Source organism: Delphinapterus leucas, chromosome 5 (genome assembly GCF_059928025.1).
Source record: "Delphinapterus leucas isolate spDelLeu-1000000601 "Yukka" chromosome 5, BTC_Dleu_Yukka2, whole genome shotgun sequence".
Classification (NCBI taxonomy): domain Eukaryota; kingdom Metazoa; phylum Chordata; class Mammalia; order Artiodactyla; family Monodontidae; genus Delphinapterus; species Delphinapterus leucas.
Window position 1 is genome coordinate 64,146,508 of NC_143133.1, and position 25,586 is coordinate 64,172,093.

The window sequence follows — 25,586 nt, forward strand, 5'->3', positions numbered from 1 at the left end:
ATTAAATTATAACTATACCATATTCATTAGTTAGAAACAAGTTTGGTCATTTTTAAGTGCTTATGTCTGCTGCTGCCACTAAATGAGACATTAATGTTTGATAAGATTAGTTTTAATATGCTTCTTGGGTATATATTTGAAGTAGATAAACTTAAATTGTATTCTTTTTATCATAAAACTATTGAAGTTGTTCATTTTGTTTAAGAAAAGCACATTCGAGGGCATAAACTTAGATACTTTTTTTGAAATACGAACAGGGGTAAAATATTTTGCTAATATTTATCTCAGGACTCTTGCTAAATTTTGAGGGATTTTTTTTTGAGGGTTTTTGTTGTTGTTGTTTTATCTCAATAGCCAGGGCAAAAGTTTACGTGTGGAATGTTAAATTGTTAATAACATCATTAAGGTAGCTATTTTATGTAGTGTTAAAAGTAATCAGATTGAGTTAAAATGACCATATTGTACATGTTTTCTTCTTTTGCCTTAACGGCTCAGTGGCAGAGGAACAATTTAGTTCTTGAGGCTTTGTACCTAAGAGTTGTTTTAAATTTATGGAATCATTCTTGGTATTTTTTGAAAAATTCATCCCTTCCCCATTTAAAGATTATAAATGTGTAGTAGTAAAAGCTGTTCTTCAAGAAGTAAATGTTTTATAGTGAAAACTGTTATGATAATAATAATGTAGTTATCATAAAGCTCCCTTAGTTGTGTTACTCTGATATATATCAAATAATGCTGTGGTTAATGCTGTATTGATTATATATTGAAGTTGTCAAATAATGCAAGACAGAGCATACCAATAGCATATGGAGTAGAAATAGGATTTGGGGGACTCTAGGGTGCAGCATTATTTATATAGTATTTCAGGGCTCTCACACTGCTCCTAAGAGATTGTTTTGGACATTCAAGAAGGAAAAACTTTATATGAAAGGTTATAGAGACAGTAATTTGGAATTTAATGAAAAAAGTAAGATTCATAGGAATGAAAAAGAAGAATGTACACATTACTCAGGCTAAATTTATTATACCTATATTTGAAGCTAGCATTTATAGCTCTGAATATAAACAGTTATCTCTGTATACACAAAAATTTCTTGAGGTACTCTTCTCTTACCTGTCTTTTTTTGTTTCTTTTTTTTTTGACTTCTTTCCTTTATATTTCACTGCTGCTGTATTCTATGTGCTTCAGGCATCTAGTTCAACTTGTGCATTAGTCAGTATGGGATTCTATTAAAAGGAATAAGCAAGAAAAGAAGAATTGGCACCAAAAGGGCTTGAAGAAAGTGGTACCAAGTGAATTGCTCTTTTGTTTTTTTCTTAGATCCACATTCATCTGTTCTAACAATGAAGGAAGTGGCAGGATATACTGAGAATTGAGTGTACGGAATTTTGAAGTCAGTAGCGTTCCTAGAGCACAATTACTGTTTTTGTTTTATTACTTTTTATTATGGAAAATTTCAGATATATACAGAAGGCAAAAACCTCCAGGCACTCATCAGCCAGCTTTAATAACTGTCATTTCATGGCCAGTCTTTGATGTAATTCATCCCTTGATTATTTTGAAGCAAATCCCAGGCATAGTTTCATATATAAATATTTCGCTAGCTCAGTTTTATTTGCTGTATTTTGGAATGATAAATATTCTTTGGTAATGGATCATAAAATCTTAGAATTGGAAGGTTCCGTAGAGTTAGGATTCAAATCCAGTCTGCCATCCAGTGCAAGATTCCCCCTTCAGAGTTTCCTGAGAAGCAGTTATCCTCCCCCTTTAATATCCTAGTTATGGGAAGCTAGATAAGCTTAAAAAAAAAAAACTTATTTAGCTGCTAGTTGCTCAAGATAACTTCAGACCAAAATGGAATGTTGCCTACTGTTTATATGTTACTGGTTAGAACAGTCTCTTTGTATACCCATTTACAGGAAGAGACTAGGTTTTTGTCTTTATTCCTGACTCTTGTCTTACTATTGAATTTTGTTTTTTAAATTTTAACAAGAAGTGTTGGCATTTAATTTAATGTCCCAGATTAAAACTTTGGGACATTTTTGCATTTGAGAGAACCAGCTAGAAGTAGATTTTTCAGTTTTTGGCGTAATCTGTGTATCCTTTTTATGTGTACCACCTATGCCTTTATACTTCCCTATCTTCTTTCTTTTTTTCTTCTTTTCCTTTTTTCTTTCCATTTTTTCCTGTTATTTAGCAACTCTTATCAGTGTGGACTAAAGGAAACAAAAGGAGATGGAACCTGTGCTACGTAATTGTTCCAGTGAAGTCTTTGGCATTGGATCGTCTGTGGATTTAATGTATTCATCCATCTCTCCAGTTATTCACTGATAAACTAATATCAATTGTTTAAAATGGGTATTCTGTATGCTTTAAATAACCTTTAAATTAAAAACTAGTGCTTTTGTTTATTTCCTTTTTGGGTTTCAGCTTTAAAATGAATCTGTTGTAATTGACTATAAAATAGTATATGTTTTGAAAAGTTCTATCACTATATTTGGCTTTACATATTTGAGGTGAGCAGCACTGTTAACTTTCTGTTTTCCCCATTTTTTAGGAGGAAGATATCAACTAGAGATTAAAATACCAGAAACATATCCATTTAATCCCCCTAAGGTATTGTAAGCCTATTTTTGTGCATGAACTTTTCTTGGCTCGTTTAATTAATATATACTTTAGTGTTTATTAAAATTACAAATGTTTTAGTTGTTTACTGTGTAAATTTAGCATGGACAAGATGTCAGGTAATGACAGATGGTTTGCTTCTGGAATTAGAATGAAAAGTAAGCTTACTCAGAGGCAGCTAGTAATAACTTTAGACAGGAATAGGATGTGTATCTGACAACGGCTTAAATTCTGGGTCTGGAAAAACTTATAGTGTTCCCAAATTTAGAGAATCCTTATACAAGTCCTTATTTGCTTCAGAGAAGTATATTTTTTAGGGAAGAGAGTACTCTGACTTTATTCAACAATTATTTGAGTACTTTGTGCCAATATAGCAATAAGTAAGACTTACACTGCTGTCCTTGCTTTCATGGAGCTCATGTTCTAGTGGGGGGAAAAAATGAACAAATCATTGCAACTGTGATGAATGTTAAAAGAGGAAACAGAATAATCTAGGATTGTGTATAACAAGGGGAACTAACCTAAACTTATTTTTTGACTGAATTGCTTCCTTTATGTCTTTACTTTTGCTATCATCACCATTTTAGTTTAGGCATTCAGCTTTATTACTGCGCCTGTTTTGCCTATTATTTGATCACCCTTTCATCTTTGCCATACGATTCATTCTTTGCACTGCTGTTCTATAAATCTTCCTACAGTGCAGTTTTGATCATGTTTCTTTTCTTTCCTTGTTAATAGTCTGAACTCCTTAGCTGGGCATTTAAAAGCTCCTGTAACCTGACCTTAGTCTTTTTTTCCATCCTAATCTTCTGCTGCCCTCACCCACAATATGAGTCTCTTTTTCTCCAGCCTAGATTATTTGCTGTTTGTAGGTTAATGCTTATTCTTTCACACTTCCCTGTCATTTTCATTTGAACCATTGTCCCTATCATTTAAAATTCTACTTTTCTTTTGAGGTCTAGGTAAAGTATCACTTTCTCCATTACGCTGTGCCTGTCAAAATGTTTCTCCCTCTACTCCCAATAGCATTTTATATAATTTATATAGTACCACCACAATTACAGTACCAGTTAATGTATTGTATTATTTGGGGATATGTATCTTTCACTAGCTTTTGTGCTCCTGAGGTCAAAGACCATGGCTTAATACACCTTTGTATTTTCTATGGCTCCTGAAAGTATAGTGTCCCTTGAGCATATGATAGTAGTCACTCAGAAAATGTTCCAGAATTCATTCATTCAGCCTACTGGTTGTCCCCCATTTAAGAATAGACACAGCAGTGGAAGTTCCAGGGTGAAGTTGAGTCACCTACCAGTTTGAGGTGCCTGTTATTCTGTTGTTTATGTATATCTATTTTCTGATAAGCCTGGTTGATGTTTTTAAATTGTGGTAAAGTATACATAACATAAAATTTACTGTTTTAACCATTTTTAAGTGTGCAGTCTAGTGGCACTTAAGCACATTCACATTGTTTTCCGTGTATCACCACCATCCATTTCCAGAACATTTTCATCTTCCCTACTAAACAATAACTCCCTGGTATTCCATGCTGGTAACCACTGTTATATTTTTTCTCTATGAATTTTTCCTACCCTAGGTACCTCATTTAAGTGGAATCATATGACTTTTGTCCTTCTGTACCTGGCTCATTTCACTTAGTATAATATCTTTAAGGTTCATCCATATTATAAGTTGTGGCAGAATGCCATTCCTTTTTAAGGCTTAATAGTATTCCCTTGTACATACCCACCACATTTTGTTTATCCCTTTAACCATCGATGGACATTTTGGTTGTTTCTACCTTTTAAGCCTGGTTGTTTTTTTTTTTTTTTTTTTTTTGCCTTTTATAAAAGTAGTTTGTGTTTGTTGTAGAAGTTTTTTTTTTTTAATAAATTTATTTATTTTATTTTTGGCTGTGTTGGGTCTTTGTTGCTGCGCGTGGGCTTTCTCTACTTGTGGCAAGCAGGGTTACCCTTCGTTGTGGCGCATGGGCTTCCCACTGTGGTGGCTTCTCTTGTTGCGGAGCATGGGCTCTGGGTGCACGGGCTTCAGTAGTTGTGGCTCGTGGGCCCCAGAGCGCAGCCTCAGTAGTTGTGGTGCATGGGCTTAGGTGCTCCGCGGCATGTGGGATCTTCCCGGACCAGGGCTTGAACCTGTGTCCCCTGCATTGGCAGGCGGATTCTTAACCACTGCACCACTAGGGAAGCCCCTATTGTAGAAATTTGAAGAGTGAAGAATTAAAAGAACATTTTTTTTTCCAGTATGACCACTTGGAGATGACCACTATTAAGCTTTCATCTTACATTTGTGACTTAATTTTCATCCTTACCCTAGTTACCCTCCACTAGGTAATCTTGGTTGTCAGTGTTATCATTAGAATGAGTAGTAGTCACTTGAGGTTACTTTAATTATAGAATACTGTAAATTTAAGAAAAGAGGATTTTAAAATGTTTCGAGATAAGGATGACCTCAAAGCCTAAAAAAATTTTAATGGAAATGAGGGAAGAAAGAAAAGATCTCAAGAGAGACTGCTCTCAACCACTATATTTTTACTATTAAATAATGATAGTAGCAGTTGTCACTTGTTTTGTGCTAGGAATTTTATATGCCTTTCCTGAAAGTCTTCATAACAGTCTTAACGAATGAGGGAACTGAGGCTTAGAGGTTAAATAGAAACTAGATCCTATAAGGCCCACTGTGCTCTACTTCTTGTTTCTAATGAGGAAGGAGTAAGGGCAAAATCTCTGAAATGGTCAATATGACTCTACCAAGAACAAAAATAATCAACCACAGTTCAAATCTTACTTCTGGCATTTAACTGGCTTCTTGATTTTAGGCAAGCTATCTAACCACTGTGTGTTTCCTCATTTGTAAAATCCTTTGAAAGGATTATTAAGATTAAAAGAGTAGTCCATTTAAAAAACAATATTTCAATAATTCTATGAAATATTTTTTCATATTTTTAACATCTCTGAAATCAGGATATATCTTTCAGTGGATGAGATGTTATAACTTAATTGGCAGAGTTTTTTTCTTTCTCAAGGTACATAAAATAACGGTGTATTGAATAATTGATGGTACCTGAGATTCAGTGAAATAAATACTTAGAACAGTGCCTGCACAGACTAAGCATGCTGTAAATATTAGCTAGCATTAACCAGTGACTACCACCCTAAGAGGCCCTTCTTGAAGTAGTCTTTTGGCTTCCCTCTGCAACGTTGTAAAATACAGTAGCATTGATGCTTAAATTTCCTCTTTAATTTGAAATTCTCATACATTACTGGTAGGAATGTAAAGTGTTGGAGCTGGCTTTGAAAAATATTTTGGTCAAAATGGTAAACGTAGAGTTACCTTATGACCTAGCAGTTCTACTTCTACAACACTTATTTCTTTTTTAAATTTATTTTTTATTGAAAAAAAAAATGGTTAGATGCCACAAAGTAGGTGTCAGTGCCTTAACCATATGCATGTTGTCACGCCCGAGAGCTTCTTCCATCCTTGTCGAGGGCAGTGCTAACCTTCTCTCCTTTCATACAACACATAGCAGTTCTACTTCTAGATATCTACTCAATAGAAACGAAAACATGTCCACACAACTTGCACACAAATGTTCATACCAGCACTATTCATAACTGCCAAAAAATGGAAGTGCTCTAAATGTCCATCAACTGAATGGAAAAATTAAATGTGGTATATCCATACCACATTTGGTTATAAAAGTGATAAAAGTGCTGATATGTGCTACAAAATAGATGAACTTTCAAAACATCACGCTAAATGAAAAAGCCAGGCACAAAAAGCCACACATTGTATGATTTCATTTATATGAACATTAGAAGAGGCAAATCACAGTGGAAAATAAGTAGACTGCTGGTTGCCTAGGGCTGGAGGAGTGTGGAGGAATGGGGAGTGACTGCTGTTGGTTACGTAGTTTCTTTTTTTTAAAATTAATTCATTTTCAAATTGTTTATTTACAGTTTATAGAAATACAATTCGTTTATTTTAATTTAATTTTTAATTTATTTTATTTATTCATTTTTTCGCTGTGTTGGATCTTCATTGCTGTGAGCAGGCTTTCTGTAGTTGCAGTGAGTGGGGGCTACTCTTCATTGTGGTGCGTGGGCTTCTCATTGCGGTGGCTTCTTTTGTTGTGGAGCACGGGCTCTAGGTGTGTGGGCTTCAGTAGTTCTAGCACACGGGCTCAGTAGCTGTGGTGCACAGGCTTAGTTGCTCCACGACATGTGGGATCTTCCCGGACCAGGGCTCAAACCCGTGCCCCCTGCATTGGCAGGTGGATTCTTAACCACTGCGCCACCAGGGAAGCCCAGTTGTTGTTGTTTTTTAAATAAATAAATAAATAATTATTTTGCTGAGCCGGGTCTTAGTTGCGGCTTGCAGGATCTAGTTCCCTGACGGGGGTCAAACCTGGGCTCCCTGCATTGGGAGTGTGGAGTCTTAACCACTGGACCCCCGGGGAAGTCCCTGTAGTTTCTTTTTGAGGTGTTGAAATGGTCAAAAATTAGATTTTGGTGATGGTTGCACAACTGTGAATGTACTAACCACCATGAAGTTGTGCACTTTAAATGGGGGCAAATTATTGTCTCAATAAAAGTGTTTATTTCCCTCTGTAGTCTATAAATGTAAATCAAAAGTGATTGCATAGTTCTGGTTCTGTCTTAGGCACTTGATACATTATTTCATTTAATCTTTGAAATCACTATTTTATTAACACTTCCTCCTCCCACCTTTTTCAGAAAAGCAAGAAAAATGGACTAAAAACATAAGAACTGAGGTCTGTCTGATGTTTTTGCTACTAGTTCATGTTGCTTTTCAGGCCACTACTGTCTTAATTCCAGCCATACCATGTTGAAGTAACTTCAAGATTTAGAAAGGTCTTCCTTCAGTCAACCCACATTTGTCTCCCTCTGGCTTCTACCAGTTAGTTATACTTGGAATTTAGTATTCTTTTAAATATGGTACTCCTCCCATTTATGGCCGTAAGCTTTTGGAGTAGATGCTAATTAATGTTGATAAATATGTTCTAGATATTTACTATATTAGATTTGAATTTTGACTGTTTGGTAGATAATGATGGAAAGAGTGGGGAATATTTGTGTAAATTTCTTGCATAATTATGTTCACATATGTTTAATATGTAGCCTCAGGTTTAATTTTAAGCCTTCTGAGGTAAAAGTATTGAAGTTAACTGTCATGTTCTCACTACTGTGCAGCTAAAATTGCACCCAGTTGAAAACTTACATTGCTTTATCTTAACATGGTTACAGAGTATTTTTTATTACTCTGCAATAAACTGCTGACCTGAAGAGCAGAAGGTTTACTTCTGAACAGAGAAGATGTATCTTTGAATCAGCTGAGTATAGGATAGAAGAAGTTTGATTCAATGCATACTTTATTTATAAAATTTATTTTATTTTATTTATTTATTTTTGGCTTCATTGGGTCTTCGTTGCTGCACGTGGGCTTTCTCTAGTTGTGGCGAGTAGGGGCTACTCTTCATTGTGGTGCACGGGTTTCTCATTGTGGTGGCTTCTCTTGTTGCAGAGCATGGACTCTAGGCACATGGGCTCAGTAGTTGTGGCTCGCGGGCTCTAGAGCGCAGGCTCAGTAGTTGTGGTGCACAGGCTTAGTTGCTCCGCGGCATGTGGGATCTTCCCGGACCAGGGCTCGAACCCATGTCCCCTGCATTGGCAGGCAGATTCTTAACCACTGCACCACCAGGGAAGCCCGCATACTTTATTTATTTATTTTTTTAACATCTTTATTGGGGTATAATTGCTTTACAATGGTGTGTTAGTTTCTGCTTTATAACAAAGTGAATCAGTTATACATATACATGTGTTCCCATATGTCTTCCCTCTTGCGTCTCCCTCCCTCCCACCCTCCCTATCCCACCCCTCCAGGCTGTCACAAAGCACCGAGCCAATATCCCTGTGCCATGCGGCTGCTTCCCATTAGCTATCTACCTTACTACGTTTGTTAGTGTGTATATGTCCATGACTCTCCCTCGTCCTGTCACAGCTCACCCTTCCCCCTCCCCATATCCTCAAGTCTGTTCTCCAGTAGGTCTGCATCTTTATTCCTGTCTTACCCCTAGGTTCTTCATGACATTTTTTTTTCTTAAATTCCATATATATGTGTTAGCATACGGTATTTGTCATTTTCTTTCTGACTTACTTCACTCTGTATGACAGACTCTAGGTCTATCCACCTCATTACAAATAGCTCAATTTCGTTTCTGTTTATGGCTGAGTAATATTCCATTGTATATATGTGCCACATCTTCTTCATCCATTCATCCGATGATGGGCACTTAGGTTGTTTCCATCTCTGGGCTATTGTAAATAGAGCTGCAATGAACATTTTGGTACATGACTCTCTTTGAATTTTGGTTTTCTCAGGGTATATGCCCAGTAGTGCTGGGTCATATGGTAGTTCTATTTGTAGTTTTTTAAGGAACCTCCATACTGTTCTCCATAGTGGCTGAACCAATTCACATTCCCACCAGCAGTGCAAGAGTGTTCCCTTTTCTCCACACCCTCTCCAGCATTTATTGTTTCTAGATTTTTTGATGATGGCCATTCTGACTGGTGTGAGATGATATCTCATTGTAGTTTTGATTTGCATTTCTCTAATGATTAATGATGTTGAGCATTCTTTCATGTGTTTGCTGGCCGCATACTTTATTTTTAAAGTAAGTTGTAATAATATTCTACGAATGAAAACCCCATTAAATTAGGAATACTCTAGCTCAGTGATTTGTCGAACTTACTATTGGAGATTAGGTTGTGAATTTTCCTCTTTTTCCTTTGTGTTATAAGTACTTTTATATATGAAATTGAGTATAAATACCAATGCTAATAGCCTTCAATGAGTCTTCCCTTCTGCACATGCATATTTAAAATAAAATAGCATTTTATTTTGTGCAATAAGTTAGTTAAAGCAGGTTTAATATTGTAACTTCCTTGAGTTCCAAGCTTGAAACTGGAAATTCCTGATGGAAATAGAGCTCACATCTACCATGAGGTGGAAGGTAAAATATTTGTTGAACTAAAGAGTGCATAAATACAGGTTGCATCCTGTGGGAGGAGATAAGATTACTGATGATGGTGTACCAATATAAATAACTAAGAATCGTCCCCTAAGAATCGTCCCCTTCCTTTATTTCAGTCTAGTAACACTGTGTACATAGTGTTAAGATTTTTGTTTCTAAATTCTTTGAGTGCTCCTCAAAGCTAATGAGTGTTGTCAAGTTACCCAGACGTGCTAGTATTAGTTTCATTTGTGAAAATAAGGAAACTTGAATTGTTATTCATATAAGTATTTTAGTACTGTAAACCATCCCATATTTGAGTCAAGTATGACTCAAGTAGGTCATAATAAATGTCTTTGTATTGTTACTTTTATACTTCATCCCTTCCAAGTTCTTTGTACATTTTTGTTGCTATAGGTCGGTACTATAGGTACTCTGGGAGAATATGATGAATACAATGGATATGAATTGAGCGTAGAATGATGGGGTATATGTGGTTACCATTGGTAATATTAAGAGTTGAGAAAGAAGTGAAAAATCTAAGAAAGGAGATAGTTGATGATAAAGAATGACAAAGAGAGGAATAGATAAAAGAGTGTAAAACCAGACAAAGAACTACTTATAGAACAGTTACTTACATCTGTACTGGTAGATAATGGAGTGGCCTCTTGAAAATTAATTTCTTTATTAGATTATCTGCAAATTCAAAGTTATTTATTTCTAACTGTAGATTGTAGTACAAAGAAATAGTTTAATAATTTCCTTGGTCCTGCATATAAGCATATTTGTTTTTCATGTAGAGTCTTCAGAGAATCATGTATTGAAGATTCTTCTTTAAAAAGCAAGAACAATTCACACATCCTTAGATCATCTGCCTAAATTGTAAACCTTCTGACATCTTCAGTAGTAATTTAAAATTCTGTTTTCCTCGGGACTTCCCTGGTGGTCCAGTGGTTAAGACTCTGCATTTCCAGTGCAGGGGGCACGGTTCAGTCCCTGGTCGGGGAACTAAGATGCCACATGCTATTTGGCATCGCCAAAATATTAAAACAAACAAACCAAAAATATATATATATAATAAATATTATTGCACATTCATTCAGTGTGAGGCACTTTAGATGCTTGGAATGCTCTACTAAGCAGGATAGACACCATGCGTTTTAGAGAAGACCAGGCAAATAAGAAAGACATGATAGAAGTGTGATCAAGTACTGTGACACAGGAGAAAGTACAGGGTGCTATGGGACAGGTCAGGAAGAAGTGATTATGGAAGCTGAAACTTAAATGATAAGTAGGAGTTAGCCAGGAGAAGAGGATATCAAGGTGTGTTATTGAAAGAAGAAATGTATGAAGACCCTGAGTCCAAAAAAAAAATTTTTTTTTAAAAATATGACTTGTTGAGCACTTGTATTGAATGTAGGGTAGATGTGAGATTTGAGAGCGAGGCTAGAATCAGTTTAACGGTGTGGGCTTACATAAACGGAATGAGAAGTCGTTAAAGGGCCTTAAGTAGAATAGTGACATGAATCAGGTTTGTTTTAAAGGGCTCTCTGGTTTCAGTGTGGAGAATGGATTGGAGGGAAGAAAACTGAAGGCAGTAAAGTCATAAACTGTTCAGTAACCCAGGTGAAGAATGATAGTCTCCTTTAAAGACATGGTGTTCTGTGGATGGAAAGAAGTAGATATCATTGAAAGCAGTAAGGTTATTTTAAGAATTTAAAAGGATCAAGGAGTGGAAAGTCTCCATTAGTTTTAAGTGTTTTGAAGTCATTGGTGAGTGGAAGTGCTTTTTCAGATGGCTTGTAAGTTAGTGAGTGAATATGTGAGGAATTAAGAACAGATAGTATAGACAAGTCACAGGGAGAGAAGTGGAAGCATGATAATTCTTTTAGCTTCTTTTCATAAATAGCTTACATTTGGAGCATATATATTTTTTGAATTTTATTTTTTTATACAGTCGGTTCTTAATAGTTATCCATTTTATACATATTAGTGTATAATGTCAATCCCAGTCTCCCAATTCATCACAGAGCATATATTGATGAGTTAATTTTTGCAAGGTACTAGAACATAGCTTGGTTCATAGTAATTAATCTGTTAAATGTTAAAGAATTTTGACCTAGATGACTATCATATATATGTGTCAGGTATAATCCTCCTCCTCCTCCTCCTCCTCCTCCTCCTCCTCCTCCTCCTCCTCCTCCTCCTCCTCCTCCTCCTCCTCCTCCTCCTGTTCCTCCTCCAAAAGCTCATAAGTAAGAGCTGATGAAGTAGATTTCATTTCAAGGTGATGTGATAGAGTTAGCATTTTTACACCGTTGATTTCTTATTCTTTCATGCTTAAATAAGTACACTCAGAATCTGAAATTAGATTGTGTGAGTTTGTATCTTCTGTTGCAAACTACTTACTTGATATTGGGTAAATTTCTTAAACTCTGAGCCTCAGTGCCTGGCAAAGAATAGTAGGCCTTTAAATATTTGTCAAAAAATTTTTAAAAGTATTTAAGAAAAAAAGTGCTACAAAAAAATCAGGAGTAGTCTTATAGTCACTTTCTACTTCTGTTTCCATGTACTGATTTTGCTTACTTTTTCCTTCAAACCTATTCTACACCCTTCACTCTAGAAAAATTGCCATTTACTATCTATATTTTGATTTTCTGTACTACTTTATCTACCTGAATGGATCTTAGTCCATGTTAAATTTCTCATAGCCTCTAACACTATGCTAGGTAATTTATAAACACCTAGTTAATTGTTGGGTTTCTTTGAGCATTTATTAAAAGGTTTAAAAAGAATGTATGTCATTGATAGCATTTGGCTCACTGAATGCTTTGTCTCCTACACCCTTCCCTTCACTTAGGCAAAATGATGTAAGTATGAGCATTTTTTTTAGCTCGAGGATTTCATTTTCTTATAGTTCTACTTAAACTATATATGTTTTACTTCTGTACTTTAAAACTCAAATGTGCTTTATATTCTAGGTCCGGTTTATCACGAAAATATGGCATCCTAATATTAGTTCCGTCACAGGGGCTATTTGTTTGGATATCCTGAAAGATCAATGGTAAGAGATTTTGAATTCACCTTCAACCCTCTCTCATATGAATTCTAAGACTGTTTAGAGTGTTAAATGTGTACTTGCCTCAAAACATAAGCATATATTATACTTTTATTTGGCAATAATTTTAAAACTAGATGAAGTCTCTTAAGTACATAAGAGAAAATATGTTACAGTTGAAATTGGAATCTATATTTAAATAGTGATTTGTTAGGTAATGTCAGATGCTAGCTTTCCATCTTGAAAAATCTTGGATTTTATTTGTCGTTTTGGTAAATTTGATTTTTTGCTATCTCAGAAAGATATTTGTGAAAGACTAAAATAATTTAAGTATTGTAGTAATCAGCTCTGACTTGGATGGAACGTAGACAACAAAAACGTTAAAACGTATTAATTGAGTGCGATTAAGGTTCTAAGATTCTAAGAAGTACCTTTGTAGGTGGTATCGTCATTTGTACAGTGCTTTCACATGTTTTGTATGATTTTATCTTGGCAGTATAGTGTTTAACCACTAGGTTAAAATCGTGGCTCTGCAATTTACTCATTTTTGTGGTCTTGAGTAAATTACCTGGTCTTTTGCCTTCGTTTCCTTATTGGAAAAAATTGGGGGTTAATACCTATTTCATAGGGCTGTTGAGAAGAGTAAATGAGTTGTTTTATGTATTTCTCTTAGATTAGAGCCTGGCATATTCTAACAGAATGGATTGAACAACCAAGACGAGATATAAAAAGACATTGGGGTAGAAGAAAACAATAAGTTATGTGTTTGATTTGTTAAGAAAGGGAAAGAAATGAACCTGAATAAGCTGAAACAGGATGACAGCATTTAGCATATGGGTCACTTGGTATATTTAGTAATTGGATAAACAGACAAGAGTTGCTGGTTTTGTTTTGTTTTTCCATTCTAATAGCACACCTGAGTAAAGCCTCTCCCTCAGTAGATCATCTCTTGGGATCCAGTTTCTTGATCTGTATTGCATACTGTTAAACATTGAACATTGTGGACTAGACCTAACTTTATCTTTCATTCTTTTGATTTGTGACTTTTCATAATTTATTGAATTTCTGTGCCTCCATGTTTTTATCTATAAAGTCATCTCGAAGACCCCTTATAGCTCTGTTGTTCAGTGATATTAATGAAAATTTGCAGTATTAGAGACATTGTCCTTTTTTTCACTTGGTTTCTAGGACATCAGTTCTTCTGTTCTCCCCTTCCTTTTCCCACTCCTAGACTTCTCAACTAGTTCCTCCCTCATCTCCTGGAGCTTTGTACATGAGAATACCTCAGGGCTAAGTCTGCTTTTTTCCATCTATACTCATTTCCTTGGTGAGCTCATCTGATTTCATAACTTCACCGTTTATATACTTGCAACTCACATTTTCTGAACTCTAGACTCATGTCCTGCTGCCTGTTTAACATCTATACTTGAATATGTAATGGACATCTCAAACTTAAACATGTTGGAAACTGAACTATTTCCCCAGCCCAAAATTTACTTCTTCCCCATGTTAGTTTTGGCATCTACATCCTTGCAGTTGCTAAGGCCAAAACTTCATCATGATTCTTGTTTCCTCTTTCTCTGGTACCTTTATACCAGAGAAATCTGCAAATCCTGTTGTTGAAACTGCCAACATTTTAGCAGCAGTTCATTACTACTACCTTAGTCCAAAGTTGCATTGCCTCTTGCCTGGACGGTTACAGTAGCCTGTCCTTCTGCTTCTGACTTTACTCAGGCTATTCTCAGCAGACAGAATGAAACCTCCACCCCTTTGAAAACAAAACTCCACACTAAAATTTTCCACTGTCTTCTCTTTTTGCTCAGAGTTAAACCAGCAGTACTACCACTTCTGATTATCTTCCTATAAATAGTTGAAAGATTATGGTGTATATAGAGAACTTGAAATTTTGTATCAGAACATTTTTTATCAGCTATTCCCATTTCCTAAGGCAGGTCAAATAGCTGAATTTAGTCTTTTCATATCTATATTATTGAAATACTAAAAGATATCAGAGACATCAGATAAAATAGGTGAGATTGGATATCCATGGGTTTGTCAGGCCCCCCCCCCCTTTATTGAAGTAAATTGACATTCAGTGGATATCTAAATGTCAATGTTTAGGCTAATTTGGAACAGTTATCTTAGAAAACAGTTTGTTAACCTTGGTCTTTATTAATACATGTGGATGGTGATTTACCTTTAATATTTAACAACTTATGTTAGTATGGGTTATTTCTTAACTTTGTAACTTACCCTGTGTGGAAACCATATTATGTTTTTCTGCGACACCTCTTATGACTAAAGGTGTCTGTTTACCTGGGGAAGAAAATGACAACACATAAAAATTGCACTAATTGATACTGCTCTTCCAAAAGACACGAACGGGCATTAAGAGAATATCTGTATGGTTGATAAGCTGCGCTCAGCACCATTAGTCATCAGGGAAATGCAAATTCAAATCACAATTAGGTACCACTACACACTTGTAAATGGTTCTCATGCATTGCTGGTAAGAATGTGGTTCAGCCACTCAACCAGCAGTATCTGCCAAAGCTAAATAAGTATACATGTTCACTATTGGCACAGCAGTTCTACTCCTAGGTATATATCCAAGAGAAATCCAAGAGAAATGAGTGCATATGTCCACCAAAAGACTTGTACAAGAATATTCATAGCAGATTTATTCAAACTGCAAGTCGCCCAAATGTCTGTAAACAAGAGAATGGATATATGATGCTATAATCATGCAGTGGAACACTACATAGCAGTTTAAAAAAAAAAAAAAAAGGCATGTTGACACAAACAACATGGATGATTCTCATAGACATGTTGAGTGGCAACAACCAGACACAAAGGAGTACATACTGTATGATTTCATTTTATGAAATTCAACATGAGTCAAAGCTAATTTTGGGTGATAGAAACTAGGACAGTGGTGGGTAGGTAGGGTCGTGAATAACAGGGGCAAGAGTGAGGCTTTCTGAGTGCTGGAAGTACTATGTATTTTGATCTAGCTGGTGGTTACCACGGGTGTATACATATATAAAAATTCATCTAGCTGTCAAGCATGTTACTCTTACTATACCTTAACAAAAAAATATAACAAAAAAGCTGCCGTTATTTTTAAGTAGCATTCAGTGTTTCGAATGAACATAGATTATTTATTAATGATTTTCTGGAAGATCCTTAACAGACAAGTTAGTCAATACACACAATTTGGTGCTTACTCTACATATTAAAGGCCCCACCTATCCATATGAATGAATATTAGCCATATTAACTGTGCTTATTGATTTTTGAGATCTGAGCAAAATTAATTTACTGAAGATAGATTTATAAAATACTTATTTGTATCCACTGATTAATTAAAATTAGCTAACACATTTTGAAATTTCATACTTCTGTTTGCCTTTTAGGATTTGTTTTTAATAGATTTATGCTAATTTTACACATTAAATGCTAAAAATATTAATGTAGTATGAATTTAATCAGTTTGTGAAAAGCAAAATAAATGGAGTAGAAAGTTGTATTTTTGTTTGTATATTTTTTCACATTACCAAGTTTAGATTTTAAAATTTATGTAGAACAGTCAAAAAATGTACACATTTCTTTATACCATCAAAGATGTTATAGTTTCTATAGTGTTTACGGTCAAAAGAATAAGTTTTGTTTTAATGTTAATTTTATTACAGCTAATTATGAAAGCATTGTCATTGTTTGCCATTGGTCTTGTGTTCAGCTTTTAAATCCTTTTCAATTAGGTTTCTTTTTAGCTAATTAATTCTTAATGTTTATGAATACCTCCCTTGCATTTATTATGAAAGTTTTCAAGCATACAGAAGACTTAAAACTTTGCTCATTGAGATTGTTACGAATTGAATCTAAAGTTACAGCTCTAGATTTTTCCTTCAGTTTTGAGAATAAACTGTCCCTTTGCATTCCCGCCAACAGTGCACAGGATTCCAATTACTCCACATCCTTGCCACCGTTATTTTCTGTTTTTTTGACAGTAGCTGTCCTAATGGATGTGAGGTGGTATCTCATTGTTTCATTTACATTTTCCTGATGATTAGTGATGTTAAGCATCTTTTCATGTGCTTATCGGCTACTGGTATATCATCTTTGGAGAAATGCTTGTTTAAGTCCTTTCTTGGTCAGGTTTGTTTTTTGTTGTTGAGTTGAAGGAGTTCTTTATATATTTCAGGTATTAACTCCCTTGTCAGATCTATGATTTGTAAATATTTTCTCCCCATTCTGTGACTGTATTCTATTCTTTTCCTCTATTGACTTTCACTCTGTTGACTGTATTCTCTGCCTAGGAAGATTTAAAAAAAATTTTCTTTTTCTTTGCACAGGAGTTTTTAATTTTGATGTAGTTATAGACCAGTTTCTCTATTTTTCTCTTTTGTTGCCTGTGCTTTTGCCTGTCCTTTGATATCCAAGAAATCACGGCCAACTGCTGTGTCGTGGACCTTTCACCCTATGTTTTCTACTAAGAGTTTTATAATAAGTTTAGTCTTGGGAATTCCCTAGAGGTCCAGTGGTTAGAACTCAGTGCCTTCACTGCCGGGGCCCTGGTTGGGGAAATAAGATCCCACAAGCCATGCGGTGCAGCCCCCCTGCAAAAAATTAGTCTTACGTTTAGGTCTTTCATCCATTTTGAGTTAATTTTTTTTCTGATATTTTTAAACATTGAAGAATAGTTAATTTACAATGTGGTGTTAGTTTCAAGTGCACAGCAAAGTGATTCAGTTATACATATATGTGTATATATTCTTTTTCTGATTCTTTTCCATTAAAAGTTATTATAAGATATTGAGTATAGTTCCCTGTGTTGAGTTAATTTTTATATATAAGCCATGGCAAAGGTCCACCTTCACTCTTCTGAGAGCTCATTAAGTTGTTTGTTTTTCCTATCATAGTAGCTTTATTTATTTTAGCATCTTTATTGGAGTATAATTTCTTTACACAGTGGTGTGTTAGTTTCTGCTTTATAACAGAGTGAAGTAGCTGTACATATACATATATCCCCATATCTCCTCCCTCTTGCGTCTCCGTCCCACCCTCCCTAGCCCACCCCTCTAGGTGGTCACAAAGCACTGAGCTGATCTCCCTGTGCTATGTGGCTGCTTTGCACTAGCTATCTATTTAATTTAATTAATTTATTTATTTTTTAAATTTCTTGGGGTATAGTTGATTTACAATGTTGTGTTTCAAGTGTACAGCAAACTGAATCAGTTATAGATATACATATATCCAACATTTTTAGCAAATTAAGAAAAAATGATAATGTTAGGAGAAATTGGGAGCTTCCTCCTTTTTCTTTTTAAATTTTTTTTTACTGTTGAAGAAGAATATTATTTTCTCTCCTTGTGCCAATGCTTTTCTTTTTTTTAAATTTTTTAATTTAATTTTATTTTTCTATACAGCAGGTTCTTCTTAGTCATCAATTTTATACATATCAGTGTATACATGTCAATAGCAATTGCCCAATTCATCACACCACCATCCCCACCCCTCCGCGGCATCCCCCCCTTGGTGTCCATACGATTGTTCTCTACATCTGTGTCTCAACTTCTGCCCTGCAAACCAGTTCATCTGTACTGTTTTTCTAGGTTCCACATACATGCGTTAATATACGATATTTGTTTTTCTCTTTCTGACTTCACTCTGTATGACAGTCTCTAGATCTACCCATGTCTCAACAAATGACCCAATTTCGTTCCTTTTTATGACTAATATTCCATTGTATATATGTACCACATCTTCCTTATTCATTTGTCTGTCGATGGGCATTTAGGTTGCTTCCGTGACCTGGCTATTGTAAATAGTGCTGCAATGAACGCTGGGGGGCATGCGTCTTTTTGAATTATGGTTGTCCTAGGGTATATGCCCACTAGTGGGATTGCTGGATCATATGGTAATCTTATTTTTAGTTTTTTAAGGAACCTCCATACTGTTCTCCATAGTGGCTGTATCAGTTTACATTCCCACCAACAGTGCAAGAGGGTTCCCTTTTCTCTACACCGTCTCCAGCATTTGTTTGTAGATTTTCTGATGATGCCCATTCAGACTGGTGTGAGGTGATACCTCATTGTAGTTTTGATTGGCATTTCTCTAATAATTAGTGATATTGAGCAGCTTTTCATGTGCTTCTTGGCCATCTGTAGGTCTTCTTTGGAGAAATGTCTGTTTAGGTCTTCTGCCCATTTTTGGATTGGGTTGTTTTTTTTTTTAATATTGAGGTGCGTGAGCTGTTTATATATTTTGGAGATTAATCCTTTGTCCGTTGATTTGTTTGCAAATATTTTCTCCCATTCTGAGGGTTGTCTTTTGGTCTTGTTTATGGTTTCCTTTGCTGTGCAAAAGCTTTGAAGTTTCATTAGGTCCCATTTGTTTATTTTTGTTTTTATTTCCATTATTCTAGGAGGTGGATCAGAAAGGATCTTACTGTGATTTATGTCAAAGAGTGTTCTTCCTATGTTTTTCTCTAAGAATTTGATAGTGCCCGGTCTTACATTTAGGTCTTGAATCCATTTTGAGTTTATTTTTGTGTATGGTGTGAGGGAGTGTTCTAATTTCATTGTTTTACATGTAGCTGTCCAGTTTTCCCAGCACCACTTATTGAAGAGACTGTCTTTTCTCCATTGTATATCCTGGCCTCCTTTGTCATAGATTAGTTGACCATAGGTGTGTGGGTTTATCTCTTGGCTTTCTATCTTGTTGCATTGATCTTTGTTGCTGTTTTTGTGCCAGTACCATACTGTCTTGATTACTATACCTTTGTAGTATAGTCTGAAATCAGGGAGTCTGATTCCTACCGCTCCGTTTTTTTCCCTCGACTGCTTTGGCTATTCGGGGTCTTTTGTGCCTCCATACAGATTTTAAGATTTTTGTTCTAGTTCCGTAAAAAATGCCATTGGTAATTTAATAGGGATTGCATTGAATCTGTAGATTGCTTTGGGTAGTATAGTCATTTTCACAATATTGATTCTTCCAATCCAAGAACATGGTATATCTCTCCATCTGTTGGTATCATCTTTAATTTCTTTCATCAGTGTCTTATAGTTTTCTGCATACAGGTCTTTTTTCTCCCTAGGTAGGTTTATTGCTAGGTATTTTATTGTTTTTGCTGCAGTGGTAAATGGGAGTGTTTCCTTAATTTCTCTTTCAGATTTTTCATCATTAGTGTATAGGAATGTAAGAGATTTCTGTGCATTAATTTTGTATCCTGCAACTTTACCAGATTCATTGATTAGCTCTAGTAGTTTTCTGGTGGCATCTTTAGGATTCTCTATGTATAGTATCATGTCATCTGCAAACAGTGACAGTTTTACTTCTTCTTTTCCAATTTGTATTTCTTTTTCTTCTCTGATTGCCACGGCTAGGACTTCCAAAACTATGTTGAATAATAGTGGTGAGAGTGGACATCCTTGTCTTATTCCTGATCTTAGAGGAAATGCTTTCAGTTTTTCACCAAGGAGAATGATGTTTGCTGTGGGTTTATTGTATATGGCCTTTATTATGTTGAGGTAGGTTCCCTCTATGCCCACTTTCTGAAGAGTTTTTTTTTAATCATAAATGGGTGTTGAATTTTGTCAAAAGCTTTTTGTGCATCTATTGAGATGATCATATGGTTTTTCTCCTTCAATTTGTTAATATGGTGTATCACATTGATTGATTTGCATATATTGAAGAATGCTTGCATCCCTGGGATAAATCCCACTTGATCATGGTTTATGATCCTTTTAATGTGTTGTTGGATTCTGTTTGCTAGTATTTTGTTGAGGATTTTTGCATCTATGTTCATCAGTGCTATTGCTCTGTAATTTTCTTTTTTTGTAGTATCTTTGTCTGGTTTTGGTATCAGGGTGATGGTGGCCTCATAGAGTGAGTTTGGGAATGTTCCTTCCTCCGCAATGTTTTGGAAGAGTTTGAGAAGGATGGGTGTTGGCTCTTCTCTAAATGTTTGATAGAATTCACGTGTGAAGCCATCTAGCCCTGGACTTTTGTTTGTTGGAAGATTTTTAATCACAGTTTCAATTTCATTACTTGTGATTGTTCTGTTCATATTTTCTATTTCTTCCTGGTTCAGTCTTGGAAGATGATACCTTTCTAAGAATTTGTCCATTTCTTCCAGGTTGTCCATTTTCTTGGCATAGAGTTGCTTGTAGTAGTCTCTTAGGATGCTTTGTATTTCTGCGGTGTCTGTTGTAACTTCTCCTTTTTCATTTCTAATCTTATTGATTTGAGCCCTCTTCCTCTTGATGAGTCTGGCTAATGGTTTGTCAATTTTGTTTATCTTCTCAAAGAGCCAGGTTTTAGTTTTATTAATCTTTGCTATTATTTTCTTTGTTTCTATTTCATTTATTTCTGCTCTGATCTTTATGATTTCTTTCCTTCTGCTAACTTTGGGTTTTGTTTTTTCTTCGTTCTCTAGTTCCTTTAGGTGTAAGTTTAGATGGTTTATTTGAGATTTTTCTTGTCTCTTGAGGTAGGCTTGTATAGCTATAAACTTCCCTCTTAGAACTGCTTTTGCTGAATCCCATAGGTTTTGGATCGTCGTGTTTTCATTGTCACTTGTCTCTAGGTATTTTTGATTTCCTCTTTTGATGTCTTCAGTGATCTCTTGGTTATGTAGTAACGTATTGTTTAGCATGTGTTTGTGTTTTTTTTTATGGTTTTTTCCCTGTAATTCATTTCTACTCTCATAGCACTGTGGTCCGAAAAGATGGTTGATATGATTTCAGTTTTTTAAATTTACTGAAATTTGATTTGTGACCCAAGATGTGATCTATTCTGGAGAGTGTTCCGTGCGCACTTGAGAAGAAAGTGTAATCTGCTGTTCTTGGATGGCATGTCCTATAAATATCGATTAAATCTATCTGGCCTGTTGTGTCATTTAAAGCTTTTGTTTCCGTATTAATTTTCTGTTTGGATGATGTGTCCATTGGTGTAAGTGAGGTGTTAAAGTCCCCCACTATTATTGTGTTACTGTTGATTTCCTCTTTTGTAGCTGTTAGCAGTTGCTTTATGTATCGAGGTGCTCCTATGTTGGGTCTATATATAATCATTATATCTTCTTGGATTGATCCCTTGATCATTATGTAGTGTCCTTCCTTGTCTCTTGTAACATTCTTTATTTTAAAGTCTATTTTATCTGATATGAGTATTGCTACTCCAGCTTTCTTTTGATTTCCATTTGCATGGACTATCTTTTTCCATCCCCTCACTTTCAGTCTGAATGTGTCCCTAGGTCTGAAGTGGGTCTCTTGTAGACAGCGTATATATTGGTCTTGTTTTTGTATCCATTCAGGAAGCCTGTGTCTTTTGGTTGGAGCATTTAATCCATTCACGTTTAAGGTAATCATCGATATGCATGTTCCTATGACCATTTTCTTAATTGTTTTGGGTTCGTTTTTGTAGGTCCTTTTCTTCTCTTGTGTTTCCCACTTAGAGAGGTTCCTTTAGCATTTGTTGTAGAGCTGGTTTGGTAGTGCTGAATTCTCTTAGCTTTTGCTTGTCTGTAAAGCTTTTGTGATTTCTCCATTGAATCTGAATGACATCCTTGCTGGGTAGAGTAATCTTGGTTGTCAGTTCTTCCCTTTCATCACTTTAAGTATATCATGCCACTCCCTTCTGACTTGTAGAGTTTCTGCTGAGAAATCAGCTCTTAACCTTATGGGAGTTCCCTTGTATGTTATTTGTCGTTTTTCCCTTGCTGCTTTCAATAATTTTTCTTTGTCTTTAATTTTTGCCAGTTTGCTTAATATGTGTCTTGGCGTGTTTCTCCTTTTGTTTATCCTGTATGGGACTCTCTGTGCTTCCTGGACTTGGCTGGCTATTTGCTTTCCTGTGTTAGGGAAGTTTTCGACTATAATCTCTTCAGATGTTTTCTCTGGTCCTTTCTCTCTCTTTTCTCCTTCTGGGACCCCTATAATGCAAATGTTGTTGTGTTTAATGTTGTCCCTGAGATCTCTTAGGCTGTCTTCATTTCTTTTCATTCTTTTTTCTTTATTCTGTTCCGCAGCAGTGAATTCCATCATTCTGTTTTCCAGGTCACTTATCCGTTCTTCTGCCTGTTATTCTGCTATTGATTCCTTCTAATGTAGTTTTCATTTCAGTTATTTTATTGTTCATCTCTGTTTGTTTGTTCTTTAATTCTTCTAGGTCTTTGTTAAACATTTCTTGCATCTTCTCGATCTTTGCCTCCATTCTTTTTCTGGTGTCCTGTATGATCTTCACTATCATTATTCTGAATTCTCTTTCTGGAAGGTTGCCTATCTCCCCTTCATTTAGTTGTTTTTCTGGGTTTTTATCTTGTTCCTTCATCTGGTACATAGCCGTCTGCCTTTTCATCTTGTCTTTCTGTGAATGTGGTTTTTGTTCCACAGGCTGCAGGATTGTAGTTCTTCATGCTTCTGCTGTCTGCCCTCTGGTGGATGAGGCTATCTAAGAGGCTTGTGCAAGTTTCCTGATGGGAGGGACTGTTGGTTGGTAGAGCTGACTGTTGCCCTGGTGGGCAGAGCTCAGTAAAAGTTTAATCTGCTTGACTGCTGATGGGTGGGGCTGGGTTCCTTCCCTGTTGGTGTTTGGTCTGAGGCAACCCAACACTGGAGCCTACCCGGGCTCTTTGGTGGGGCTAATGGTGGACTCTGGGAGGGCTCAGGCCAAGGAGTGCTTCCCAGAACTTATGCTGCCAGTGTCCTTGTCCCCTCGTTGAACCACAGCCACCACCCTCCACCCCCCACCCCCCCTGCCCCGGCCTCTGTAGGAGACTCTTCAGCACTAGCAGGTAGGTCTGGTTCAGTATCCCCTGGGATCACTCCTCCTTACCCTGGGTCCCGATGCACACAGCACTTTGTGTGTGCCCTCCAAGCATGGAGTCTCCGTTTCCCCTGGTCCTGTCGAAGCCCTGCAATCAAATCCCACTAGCCTTCAAAGTCTGATTCTCTAGGAATTCCTCCTCCTGTTGCCAGAACCCCAGGTTTGGAAGCCTGACGTGGGGCTCAGAACCTTCACTCCAGTGGGTGGACTTCTGTGGTATAAGTGTTCTCCAGTCTGTGAGTCACCCACCCAGCAGTTATGGGATTTGATTTTACTGTGCTTGCGCCCCTCCTACCGTCTCTTTGTGGCTTTTCCTTTGTCTTTAGATGTGGGGTATCTTTTATGGTAAGTTCCCGTGTCTTCCTGTCGATGATTGTCAAGCAGCTAGTTGTGGTTCTGGTGTTCTCACAAGAGGGAGAGCACGTCCTTCTATTCCGCCATCTTGGTTCAGGACCCTAGCTATCTATTTTACATTTGGTAGTTTATATATGTCCATCCCACTCTCTCACTTTGTCCCAGCTTACACTTCCCCCTCCCAGTGTCATCAAGTCCATTCTCTACGTCTACGTTTTTATGCCTGTCCTGCCCCTAGGTTCTTTAGAACCGTTTCTGTTTTTGTTTTTGTTTTTAGATTCCATATATATATGATAGCATACAGTATTTGTTTTTCTCTTTCTGACTTACTTCACTCTGTATGACAGACTCTGGGTCCACCCACCTCACTACAGATAACTCCATTTCATTTCTTTTTATGGCTGAGTAATATTCCATTGTATATATGTGCCACATCTTCTTTATCCATTCATCTGTCGATGGACACTTAGGTTGCTTCCATGTTCTGGCTATTGTAAATAGTAGAGCTCATTAAGTTGTAAAGAATAATGTTTATTGCCTTGTTGAGTTGTAAACATATTTGTTTTTATTGTAAATTAAAATTATTGAGTTTAATAGTTGTTTTAGTATATACAATTAAATACTCTTTGAAGATTTTTCTTCCATATTCAGATACATTTCCTTGAAATAATTTTATTTATTTATTCTCTTGGCCGTGCCACGCATCATGTGGGATCAGTTAAACATTATATAACTTAATATTTCGTTTAAAGTATTTTTATAGATTTCTAAATTGTGGAACTTCCCTTGTGGCCCAGTGGTCCCAATGCAGGGGGCACGGGTTCGATCCGTGGTTGGGGAACTAAGGTCCTGCCTGCTGCGTGGTGTGGCCAAAAAAAAAAAAGATTTCTAAATCAGGATGCTTAATTCCACTGGGATATTAGAGTAGCCGGCTTTGTATATCCTATTTCTGTGATATTTTGTACTTTTGTCCTTTTTTGAGTGGTTTAAGTCAGCTTCAAGTTGATATATCTGGGCAGCTCTTGATGTGCATGTGCCTTTAAACATTCTCTGTACAATTACCCAAATACAAAATGAAGTTAGAGTAAGTAAGTAATTAAGAAAGATTTCATCTTGTTAATAGTGATAATGAATGGTAGAACAAGAATTAACATTTAAGGACTAAATTTGGAATTTTATGCTTTGATTACTGTCTTAAAAGAATATTGTCCATTCTAAAGATTTTAAAACTTCTGGTTGAAAGTAAGTTGTGCACACTCTTAGGAAATTTAGAAATTTAGTCTAGAAAAATAATTTCTATTTTCCCAGCCCTGTTTCAGAATTAGAAATTTCCATTACACAGGACTGCCTTGGCAGTCCAGTGGTTAAGACTCCATGTTTCCAATCCAGGGGGCGCAGGTTTGATCCCTGGTCGGGGAACTAAGATCCCATGTGCTGTGCAGTGCAGCCAAAAAAAAAAAAATTTTCCATTTCATGTAACTATGTAGTGGTTTAAAAAGTTTTTAAAATTTTCTTTTCTTTTCAATGCTAGTTTAGCATTTCACCTAATTTTAAAACATCATAACCAAAGTTTTTCCTATTTCTGTAGCTTCTCTAAAAGGATGAGTTGATCAATAAAATTTTTTATTCTGATAGCTTTGTTTTTTTAAACACAACTTTAAAAAATGCTT

At 36.1% G+C, this 25,586-nt stretch overlaps 1 protein-coding gene and 1 non-coding gene across 7 annotated transcripts in view; one reads left to right on the forward strand and one right to left on the reverse strand.

The window, feature by feature from the left end:
* The window catches only part of UBE2K (ubiquitin conjugating enzyme E2 K), a 108,800-nt gene that overhangs the window by 42,802 nt on the left and 40,412 nt on the right, over nt 1–25,586 (forward strand). For 5 of the 6 annotated variants that reach the window (XR_016393261.1, XM_089911806.1, XM_022565662.2 and 2 more), the window contains 2 exons: nt 2,559–2,617; nt 12,659–12,741. Coding sequence is in view for 4 of the 6 variants with exons in the window: in XM_089911806.1 (XP_089767932.1) it covers nt 2,559–2,617; nt 12,659–12,741 (142 nt within the window). In the remaining 2 variants the exon portion in view is untranslated. The remainder of the gene's footprint in view (nt 1–2,558; nt 2,618–12,658; nt 12,742–25,586) is intronic. The other variant, XM_089911808.1, reaches the window with a different exon arrangement.
* On the reverse strand, nt 6,041–6,166 carry LOC115801998 (U6atac minor spliceosomal RNA). Its single transcript, XR_004022369.1, has one exon. It is a non-coding gene; the product is annotated as a U6atac minor spliceosomal RNA (small nuclear RNA).